The following is a 12,376-nucleotide window of genomic DNA, read 5'->3' on the forward strand; positions in this document are numbered from 1 at the left end:
CCAGGGCACAAAGGGAAAGGGGAGGGGGGAGAGGAACCTGCACCATAGAAGCTAGGTAGGGATTTCATCCCCAAATGGTTTACATTGAAAGGAAAATTTTGGAAATGGAGGTCAAACCCCAACGGGACCAATAATGCCGAAAAGGAGATGGAAACGGCAAACTAAATAAGAGCACAGACCAAAACAAAGCCAGGAGGATAGCCAGGTCGACATAAAGAAATCCACCAAGAGGGAAAAGAGGGGGCAGGAACAAAGGAGCAAGGATAGGGAGGGAGAGGAACAGGGATGGTAATCGAGCCGGGAAAGGGGAAAGGAGACTGCAATAGCTCTGGGCCCTGTGCACGCCACACACATACCCACAAAAGGACTGTGGGCCCCCTGGGGAGGGGCAGAGGGGGGGGGGGGTGAGAGGGGGTTTATCAGTACACAATTTTATTACCATATTACAAAATGTAGCTGTAATATTAATTTATTGTTTACTCAAATTTACTCCACAAATGATTCACACAAACTAAGGATATTTTGACTTTTGGAAAACTTCAGCTACTTTTAACATTTGGTTGCTCCAGGATTTTGCCAGCAGTGACTATTTAGGCATCTGGTTAGGATATGTAGTGTGTCTGTGACTGACCATTCTGAATCAAATTCTGCATGTTCAGGTACTTTTAACAAGTAACTTACAACAATAGTTCACAAAGCACGAAAACTAATGACCTGTTCCTTTTCTCAGAAAAAAAATTTGTTTTACTGGCACCCAGCTGGAAATAAACATACATGAAGTGTATTTACCATCGCTAAATAGAGTTGCTATCAGCTGTGTAACGATATGACAAAATTTATGTTTGACCTTAACTCAGATCTGGATTTTCCGCTTATTGCGAGTAATCCAGCACAAGATTTGTCATTCCATTATACAAGTGATGGCTGTCCACGTTCACATCTGTGAATACATTTACTTATTTCATAATATCTGTAGTCACCGCAGTGCTTGCTGCTTCAGACATGCAAGCATGTCCAAAGGAACATCATACTTCTGAACACAGGCACTTCAATATTGTAAATATGCTTGGTTGTGAATCATTTTACATATTACAGTTTTAATTTTTACCATAAAAACCCAATTTCTGATTATATGCATGGTGTCTACTCTACTTACTACTGCAGTCTTACGCATTAATTTGAAATGAAACTAGGTTATTAACAGAAATTTTAGACTGCTAGCGTTTAATATAAAATTACACAATACCCCATTCCCACATGAAAAATTTATGTTAACAGGTGAAGGCAACACCTGTATCAAGGGCAGATTCACTGCTCACTAGACGAGTCATCCAAGCAAATACTGCATAAGCTGACCATGATCTCTAAGAAGTTAATCCAATTTTCTAAGAAATTCACTTTTATACATTCTTTACATAAAACTAGTGTTATAATATTTATTCATTTAGTCAGGGCTGGAGGAGTGGCAGAGATGATCACAGAACAAAGCACAGTAAGCAATACATAGCAGTCACATGCTCAACCACTAAACAATAAGGTCACCCTACTTACCAACAGTGAAACACTGGGAATTTGTGACAGCTTTTAAATGTTTTTATAAGTACAAAAACCCAAAGTTAATCTCTAGAAGTATTTCTTGATGTTTCCAACATGTGCACAGCACCAGGAATTTATAAGTTAGGTATGAGTAACAAGCTTGAGCTCTTTCTCATTCGGTGACCTTGGATGGCAATGTAAGGTTTAATTACACACACTTAGAACGACCTTATCAGGAGTTATTATAGTATCCTTACGTACGGAGAGAAACTAATTTCTGCTAATCCACAACTGAGCCATGTTAATTTGCAGCCAATGATGATTGGAGATATTTTTCCAAAGCAAATGAATGCGACATCTCTTGCATAAGTGGCAAAGTGGCACTTAAATGAACCACACATCATGGTTAAAGGATCATCTACCAATACCTTCTTCAGGTGTGGACAATTAAGATCTTAAAACCAACAGAGGCTATCTTTCTCAATTGAGCTTTAATATAAAGGAAATCAAGCACATATAAAACTACATTATGAGGTACTTTCTAGTTTACCAGGTTTGCATTAGATCCAACTGGTTTGTTGGGTACACGATAATGATAACTTGCTGCACAAGATGAAACACGCCATTACAATTCTTACTTGTCATGCACACCGTAGTTTTTAACCTATTCACAGTTGATGGGACATTTTTGAAAAAAATGGGACCTATCTATCTGATATTTAGTGAGAAGCTTTCTGAACTGAGAAAAGTATGATATAATATGGGTTTGATCTATGGATGGCTGAGAGTAGTAAAGGGGGGTTGCATGCTTTAACATCTGGCAATGTGGATCTATCTCTGGAAAATAGATATCATCCAAGAGTGAAGCAATTGCATTTCCTTTTACATCAATGACTGTTTTGAAACAATACTACTGTTCAGTCATGCTTCAGGTTCACACAATATTTTTAATTACTGTGATGCAGATGTCCACCAAACTTCAAATACTGCAAAAAAAAAAATGTGGTACATCAAAGTCATCTTCAAATCTTATGTTGAAAATTTGTGTGCAATATTTCACAGCTTTCATTGTTCTGAGTGTTTCGGTACCGTTGAATGGAAGTTTACCAATTTTGGATTTCCAATTTATTGGTTTCATAAATATTACTGTATTATTTTTTCTTTTTAAACATTCGTATAGAGCTGTAGTAAAATTTGTCTTGTTACCCTTTACTATGACAGATCAAAAGTAAAAAATTTGCATCTCAACTTCACCCCACTGGGGTGAATTTGATCCATTATCTGTTGTGATAATTGTGGATTGTTTGACTAGTGTGACTTGACACTAACAACTGAGAAGTAAATATTGCATAATTAAATTTCTGTGCTTGTCATCCTGATGATACTTTCCAACCAACATTTTACTTTGAGAACCCTAGATTCAAATGAAAAGAGAGCTGGTTAAGTTTGTAAGACTTTGGTTTCACTTCACCAACTTCCAGAATTGAACTTTATTTTTATGTGTGAAATCCTATTGGACTTAACTGCTAAGGTCATCAGTCCCTAAGCTTACACACTACTTAACCTAAATTACCCTAAGGACAAACACATACACCCATGCCCGAGGGAGGACTCGAACCTCCGCCGGGACCAGCCACACAGTCCATGACTGCAGTGCCTCAAACCATAAACTTTATTTTTGTTGGAAGTTTATTAATCATGAAAGTTTTCAACCTTATATTTTGATATCAGTATAAAATGTGTTAATCAGGAAAGGTTTAATACAGCCACAAATTTTATTATTACAGCCCAGTGTGCTTCCAAACCAAAGAGGAGACATGAAAATAATTTCTGTCTATCATTCGTACAGCACACAGCTTGAGTTAAGTACAATGGACTCCAATGTATTACTCAACAAAGCAAGCAAATCATGGACATGGCCATTGCTGGAAATGCAACAAATAGACAAAGCCACATTCCAATTGACACTGTGGAGGCACATAGATAAATGCCAAAACTTGCTCAATGAGGATCTGTGAAGACAATGTCGATAAATTTGTTGGTAAGGAGGAAATCACAACTTACAAAGTTTATTAAAACAAAGTAACAAAACAAAATTGAGCAAATTTGTTTTTATGTACCAATTTTTATGATTAATTGTGCTTTTGAGTGTTCTGCCACACGTCCATTTAGTTCACAGTATTACGTTGACAGACCTAGGTGTGTTTCAGGAGCTCTAAGTTTCACTGTTGCATGCTCATTGACTCCAACCATGCTGAATTATTGTATGGTCTCACTTATTTGTAACCAAGTTATTTTCCCACCCCCTTTTGATATTTTTTAAGAGCTAGCATTGCTATTCTGTCAACTGCAAATTCAGCATTCTCTAGCTGGTGGATGTTATGGCTAGTGACAAATAAATTGACTTCCAGATCCCAAGCACTATTTAAACTGATCCCACTGTCTTTGTTTAATAGGTTTTCTGATATCTTCATTTTAATGTATGAACTATGCTGTCCCACAGAGTTCACATCACAATACTGGTTTCATATTTCATTTCACAATTTTATTTGATGTAGTGCTTGGTGACAGCTGGTTTGCTCTTTTTTACTCCTATCTCTGGTGCTCCTTACATCTCTCCTTGACTGTTCAGACAGTCTGCCCCTGTTAAGAGATGCAACATTCACATGAAATATAATATACATCCAGATTTTGAGGACCTACAGCAACATTACAAAGGACAGTTTTTATCTTGCGAGGATGAAACACCAAGTGCCATGCCCTGATTTCCCAGAAACTTCATTCAGTTGAAGAGGGGTCAAAATAATTGGACACTATTTACCTGTAGATACTCTATCCTTTATGAGTAAACAATGGTAAAGTGAGGAAATTCTTGTGCCTTTTAGTGTGCAAGTAGTACAATTGAAGCGGTGACACAGTAGCTAGTGCCACAGCTTCATTTTTGTGCCCCATGTTTAAAACCCAATTATTTTTATTTTTGTTGTTCATTTATCCGTCCCCAACCATAGAAGTTTACAACAAGAAGGTTTTCCAGTTTATATTCAAATAGTGTTGCCCATATTTGCCTGATGAATGAATTTTAGGAAGAAGAATAAATCAATGAGAAAAACCCTTCACTGAAAGTCCTGTTTATCTTTACTGAAAATGAACAACAAGTGCCAGTTTTTAGAAAAATGATGCTACATTACACATGGTTTGCAGTGAATTTATTGCCTATGTGCGAAATCTTCAACAATCATAATGCTGTTTCTTTCCAAAGTGAAATTCATATGGAGAAATTTCAGCGGAAAAAATAATTTAAAATATTCGCTAGGCCTACTATTTTTAGGCAAGTTCAAACCTCTTATTTCTCTGAATGAAATCTATACTTACAAAATATTTCTCTGGAGGTGTAATTCTCAACCGGCCGTTATCTGTAGTATTTTTAAAATTTTCCAAACGAATGACTATAGGTGTTTCACTTTCAGAATTCAAAGACTTCTCATTTCCTGTGATGAATTATGGTTTATAAATTTATTTTCCAAAACATTGCAATCACTTTCACTTTTAGAATTGTTAAGTAGTATTTTACCATGTCTAGGTCAGTAAAATCACTTGTATTCTGAAGTAAATCATAAATCTCGGCTGGTTTATTCGCATAATTTTTCCCAGAAATGCCATTTTCTATGACTAATGTTTACAAAATTTGTACACGTTTCTTTTAAACTTTATAGTCTAAATACCTATAATGATGACAGAAAACTTAAATTGAATAAACAAACTTCCCTGTTTATTTCAGTAACTTTAGCTAGTCACTAGATGGGTTATCAATATTATAAACTCTGTTTTTCTAAAGGTTGATTATTTCAATGTTGGCAGTTCTAGGAAATTTAAGAGTCATAAATGTTGACGCTTGGCAGTTCTAGGGTAATTCTTTGATATTTAAAACATTGAAAACCAAAAAAGGTCTATTTCTAACAAGGAGGTTAAGTCGAGATCCATATAAGATGTAACAATATAATTACTAAAACTTCCCGGCAGATTAAAACTGTGTGCCCGACCGAGACTCGAACTCGGGACCTTTGCCTTTCGCGGGCAAGTGCTCTACCATCTGAGCTACCGAAGCACGACTCACGCCTGGTACTCACAGCTTTACTTCTGCCAGTATCTCGTCTCCTACCTTCCAAACTTTACAGAAGCTCTCCTGCGAACCTTGCAGAACTAGCACTCCTGAAAGAAAGGATAAAGCGGAGACATGGCTTAGCCACAGCCTGGGGGATGTTTCCAATGTCTGTAAAGTTTGGAAGGTAGGAGACGAGATACAGGCAGAAGTAAAGCTGTGAGTACCGGGCGTGAGTCGTGCTTCGGTAGCTCAGATGGTAGAGCACTTGCCCGCGAAAGGCAAAGGTCTCGAGTTCGAGTCTCGGTCGGGCACACAGTTTTAATCTGCCAGGAAGTTTCATATCAGCGCACACTCCGCTGCAGAGTGAAAATCTCATTCTGGAATATAATTACTACTTTTACCTTTAAACAGTTTTTTGAGCTTTTTTGCTAATTAATCATAATTTGCCAGGAATTTATGAATTTTGGGAATATTGCCGGCAATATTCCCTGGGCATATTTCTTTGCTTTTAAATTCCTGGGAATTTTACAACACTACTGGTGAGGATAAAGTAAAATTGTTTACATGGGATTCGATCTTTGAATATGCCAGGATAAATGAGTTGTGTAAGCATGACGACAGTTTCAAAAACATCCACCAAAATTTATGTAAAAATAATCACAGTTGAGGGATTCATGAAGTGGAAAATTCAAATTTATTCATCAGTTTAAGTTGCACCCAAGTCTTTCCTGAATGAGAATATATGAATGTATATTCTTTGACCACTGCTTTGCAAAGTTGGTAAGCCTGGTGCAAAGTGAAAAAGTAACAGCTGAGCATCATTACAGCAATTTTTGTTTTACCCTCAGTGATTTGAAATAGGGTAACACTCATTTCACAATATTTTCTTAGCAGAAAATATTTTGAAATGAAGTCACATTCAACATTGACAAATGCAGGAACTGCAATCTACTTCGTAACAAGGAATCACATATTTTATTGCTTTTTGTTTCACTCTCAGCAATTTAAACTGTTCTCAGGTTCCTGCCTACCCCCACACTCAAACTGTCATGTGTTCTCTAACCAAACAAACATATATAACATTTAATATTGCAGAACATTCTTTGTTCCCTTCATTATGAAGTCAAGAATGTGTTAATGCTAAGAAGAACAAAATATTTTCATGTAGCAGGATGAGAACCTACATTGAACTTCATAAACCACAACATTATCTATTACATTAGCACTTTGTCATGTGATATTAATGCCCTGCATCATCATAGCATCTTTTGAAGGAATAAATCTATAATTTATTAATGACATTTAAAGAGAATTGTAACATTTCAAATTTTCAATGCACTGTTATCTTTGAACATGGTACTCCTAGTTTTAACCAAAGTATGTTCCATGCTTCATATGTGAACTATTGATGATAACAGGCTTAACCAACATTAAGTCATATGATTAATTATAATAATAATTACAAATTTTTTACCAAGAATGGCATGTTTTTATACATCATATGCATGCATAAATCTTGCAAGAGTTCCATACCTCGTGCTAATTATAGCTGATAGCAATTCCTGCTGTTATTGTGCTTCATGTCAAAGTGACGTTCGCAGAAAGTCTTGTGAAATGAGTGTTACCATCTGAAATAGTACTTTATTTTATGAAGTTATCTTTTTGTGCTTATATTTTATTCATGCAGACTGTAAAAATAGCAACAATAAGGAACTTTAATAGAAGATGTAAGTTTAAAAAGTAACAGAGGACCTCTGTGCAGATGCTCCAAGTTGCCATGTATCAGTTCTAGCATAACTGCTGATGAATGCAGACAGGACCATCCTCCTACCAATGTCAAAAGCAGATTTTAAAACCTATCTATAGATACTTAACTAACAACTTACTTGCTTAAAGCAAATGTGGGAGAACTCTCACTACAATGAAAGCTTCAATAACTGTGTGTGTGGGAATACTTGCCTATAACAGTATTTGTGGTTTTAAAACCTCTAAAAACTGGTGTGATGGATGCAGTTGTGTGTGTGTGGACATGGGTCAGACAGTACGCTGAAAGTTTTTCAGAAATATGGGCACAGAACCTGGGGTTAACATCACAAATGCTTGTGGCAGTTTATCAGCAGATGGTGTGGAAAGCTGAGGAAAGTGCCCCAAAATGACAAGATACAAGAATTCCGAAGAGTGCCTCCCAACTTACACTGAAGGATACAGAAATCTGCAAAGATGACAGCTACTGACCTGGTGAGTTTTAACTTTGCATGTAGATTGAACAGATTTTCCCAAAATTTTAAATGCATTTTCCCAAAAGCATGACCTTTTAGCTTTAAATATAATTTTCTTTGAAACTGTTGCGTCTATGTCAATGAAACTTTGTACAACCATGACAAGATAAAAAGTTGCACCAGCATCCATTACATGGCACACTTACTAAGGTCAATCTTCTTCACTTTGGAAGCACCATCGAATTTGTTGGCCCAGTACAAGCTGTGCTGGCCATGGATGGTCCAGAACAGATCCTGCCCCAGAGCAGTTACCGACGTCGGAGACCCCGACAGCCTCTTGAAGATGTGGTGGTCAATACCTGCAAATATTCAAACTCTACTGCAGTGTGTTTCTACATGTGGAGCTTCTGCCACCCAATACTAAATACTCCTTGTGGCAGAAATCTGATTGCTAGTGAACTTTCATTCTATAATGCCTTACAGCATTATCTTCCAAGACGATTCAACTAAGATCAGAAAGATTTATTCTACAAAAATATGAAAAGTTAATACATTTCAGAAACTCCTCAGAAACTAGGGATTATTATATTCACTGTATGTGTTAATCCACTCACTTTATTTGTGCTTAACAGTAATGGCAAATGTAGGATGAATCATGCAATTCACAACCAAAATATACCAGATGTCCAAATTTCCATGTGAATTATACATCCCTATTTGGGGTTCATAATGGAAACCAGTATACTCCTGCAGATGTCAAATGCTCCTAGCAGACATTGTAAGAGCAAGGTGGGATGATCTTATCCATTCTTGTACCACTCCTGATGCCAATTTAATTTTTCCTTTTCTGGTCAATAACACACACACACACAATAGTTGCAGGAAATTTATTGTTTACAGGGTAGTTTTCAAACTACTGATGATACTACATTTGGATCTGAAGAACTATTCTTGATCGATTATACATGCACACCGTGAAAAATTTTCACGGTTGTTAGCTTCTTATAATGCATTGGAAAGCCCTCATTTTCCCATGGTCAATAATAACTTTTCCCAAAAACTACATAGTCAAAGCTTTTATCCAGCATCCTCAAATCCTAAAATGTAATTATTTATACATTGCAGTAAAACAGTTTTTCTGTTTATTATATGTGTACTTTTACTTACCTATCTAAGTTCACTTTCTCTCAACTTTTTGGTGGATTTTGATAATCATGCACACTGTTTTCCCATAAATTAGTACCCATAATTTTGCCATTTCTTAGTTAATACAGTTTAGAGTTAAACTTATTTTACCTACTGTATCTTTGTACCCGCTAAGTTTGCTATTTTATAGTAACAGCTAAAATGTAGTTGAGAAGTATTTTGCAAATTTATAGTTTTTGTAACTCGTGCCTCTATAAATAGGCATCACACACAAAGTATAAGTCATCTTGCAGTTAATGTATGAACCTACGAGGTTCTAGACCTAGCAATGAACTTTGGCACAATGTGTGTTTCTTCAATTGGCTTGTCAGTGCTGAAGAGTGGAATTGTAAACACGCAGTTTGCAAAGAGTTTGAAGGTAGTAATCATTATGCAATGAGTAAGCTTTATAAGGCCCATGTTGCCACTTTTACTGGAAAGTACTCTTTACAACACAATCAGAGGTTAAAGCAGTAATGAGTGAAAAAGTGAACTTGTGATATTAAGTCACTGTTTATGGTGAACAAACCTATCAATTCACTAAAGACTTTTCAAAACGAACAACAACTAGGCAATGTGAGAAATTAGCAATATTAAGTAGAAACTTTCTCCAACATCCACAGATTTTCAGAAATTACCTTACTAGGCCCTCTTTGTGTAATCGCCCTTTTAATTGCATGCAGCAAAACAAAAAGAATTTTGTAAATAACCTTTCAGCTGAACAGCAGAAAGACTTTTTTTAAAGTACAAGGAAAGTTTCACCCAGCATTTTCTGTAGAAGCAAGTTAACCATATTTGGACTTCCACAACCTCGTGGATTTGAAAATTCAAAATAGTCTCCACATGGGCAAAGCACTGTTGGCTCCACAGTTTAATTTTGCACAGACTGCATTGCAGGAATTAAGGAAGCAGCTCCGTTCATAATATGAAAGAATTTCAATATATGACAATGTATGAAATTCACTAAACTTCAAAAAACATATGCACAAACAATAAACACTAAACTTTCAAAATTTCTCTTACAGTACAGTTTTTCTTCAAGTTATTTGAATGACAACTGGAGCATGTAGTGATGGTGTTAATGTAATGCTAGGTAAGAATTTTAGTACTTTATAACAATTTAAGTACGTGTACAAACTATTCAAATGGCATTATGCCAAAAAATTGAGTTGACTGACATTAACTGCCAGCTGTTGCACAGGACTTAGGTGCAGATCATATTCTCAGTGTGTTCAGTGGCCTCAAGCTTTAAGAGCAGTGCAAGCAGTAAGGGAGTCTTACCAAGGTTTGAACACAGATTTTAACAGATGTTCAAATGACATGAGAAAAATTAAGTATAATGAAATAATTCAACAGGTTGCAGAAAACACTATCAAGCTCAATGTTTGTGTGCAACAATGTGTTGCTTTCTTTTTTCCTGTTTTCTTCTTTTGTTTTCGAGATTAGTATTTTTTCAGTACCTCTGAAAGGACATTGCTGCATTCCATCATAGATGGCAATTATGAGGTCAATATGAGCCATTGAACAATTTAAGAAAATGCCAGGTGTTCGAATGAAGGAAGCCAAGAAAGCTATTTCAGAAGGGCTCTTCAGAAACATTTCTCATTTTCCTAGAAGAGAATCGAGCAAAATGACTTTTCAAATTAATAGGAAACAGTTCTGTCAGAGCTTTAGTGATCCTGAGGCTAAGGCTCATTTCAAATTATAAATTCAAATCCTTTATGAACAACGTCAATATTTTGTACATTAAGAAATGGCCCTGTGACATTGCAAGTCCACTGCTAGAAGGGCAAGAAAATTATTAGGAATGTGTGAGAATTTTCAAACGTAACTGAAGGTTTCTGACATTATGCAAACAGCAGAGAGAACATTCCTGAAAACCTGAAACCAGTTTGTTGGTGGTGATACACTCCCTGGAGTACACCAGGAAAACAGCTTGCCACACATTTGGTACTTATGACAACATTGCTTCTTAATTCATTTTCTGCACTCTACCCTTTAATGTTTGCTTCAATTGCGGGACCTATGCTACATATATGGAACACCAAAAATTACATAAAAGTAGGGGTGAAAACACAGGCTTGCTGAGGATAGCCAATGCAGAAAGGCTAATTTGCACATGGCAGCCATGAGTGATACTTCAAGTCACAGGATCTTTAGCCAAGTCTTATTTCTGTTAGGAATACAGCACTGCAGATAAGGTACTAAATTAATATTAATAAGTGGTGCAGGTCTGAGCACAACAAGAAGGACACATTATACCAGCTTTCTGTGTAAAAAGGGTCAAAGTCTCCTGGTATTAACAAGCTTATGCTCACTGAAAGTAAGCCTTTGAGAAATTCTAAGACTGATGAACCACAGTCCCAGAGTCTGCCAGTTCTTTACCATAGTTGTCTACCTGTTGTCACATGGAAAGTGCACTTTAACCTTCCAAGCTATTGCCACAGACATGACTTGCATGTAATCAATTTAAACCTATCTGTAGTCCCTGTACCCTCCTGACCTTTTACAAATGTGCAAATAAACATCTCTTTCATAGCTATACCCACACTGAAGTCTAGGAGATGCATTTTCGGCTTTACTGTAATGTAGGTTATTTCACTGTTTCAGTTATGAAGACAACACATTTAAATTGAGCCAATACAGTAACACTGTTTAGGAGTTGCTAGTGCCATGAAAAGTGCACAATTACCTACAAAAAGGGCAAATGAAGAAAATTGCGTATAGATTCTGCTTTGGCAGGACCACTTGAAAGTACCCCTACTCCTTTTGGATAACTTGCTTTTGTTTCAGGCAGTATCAAACAGTTCATGTGTTGGACTTTGGAGAGGAAACATATGCTACCATTGCTCAACCAACTGAGCAGTCACCAATGAAATCTATTCACAGCGAGTCAGCTGAAAACGTACTGATGCAAACAATGCAAGTGACAAAATATTGGATACTGAAATGTGTTTTAATTACCAGGGAGCAGCAAATTGCAGCCTGCAGTGCTTTGTTGGCATAATTTCCAAATTCCATGCCTTGCTCAATAGTGTTATTTTCTAATGAATGTGTGTCCTATTGCAGTTCACACAGAAGGAATGTTTTCTGGCTCAGGGACAACCTTCATTATGTTAAAGAGTCAAAGGAACTCATCTCACATGACATGGACCAGGATGACCCCACACTTTCACTTTTGAAGTCAACATTAATGGAAACTTTTTATCAGATATGCTGGAAACATTGCTGACACTTCAGGTCATTGTTAACAAGGGAACCACGAGTCACTGTTACATCATCACACTTTGCTATTCACAAACAAGAGTTTCTGCATGGAACAATGAGGCCAATG

General features: G+C 36.6%; 1 protein-coding gene across 1 annotated transcript in view; it reads right to left on the reverse strand.

The window, feature by feature from the left end:
• LOC126188829 (vitellogenin receptor-like) overlaps positions 1-12,376 on the reverse strand; it is a 209,998-nt gene that overhangs the window by 64,033 nt on the left and 133,589 nt on the right. The window contains exon 17 of the mRNA XM_049930442.1: positions 8,064-8,216. Within this exon, the coding sequence (XP_049786399.1) occupies positions 8,064-8,216 (153 nt within the window). The remainder of the gene's footprint in view (positions 1-8,063; positions 8,217-12,376) is intronic.

This window comes from Schistocerca cancellata, chromosome 5 (assembly GCF_023864275.1).
Source record: "Schistocerca cancellata isolate TAMUIC-IGC-003103 chromosome 5, iqSchCanc2.1, whole genome shotgun sequence".
Lineage (NCBI taxonomy): Eukaryota > Metazoa > Arthropoda > Insecta > Orthoptera > Acrididae > Schistocerca > Schistocerca cancellata.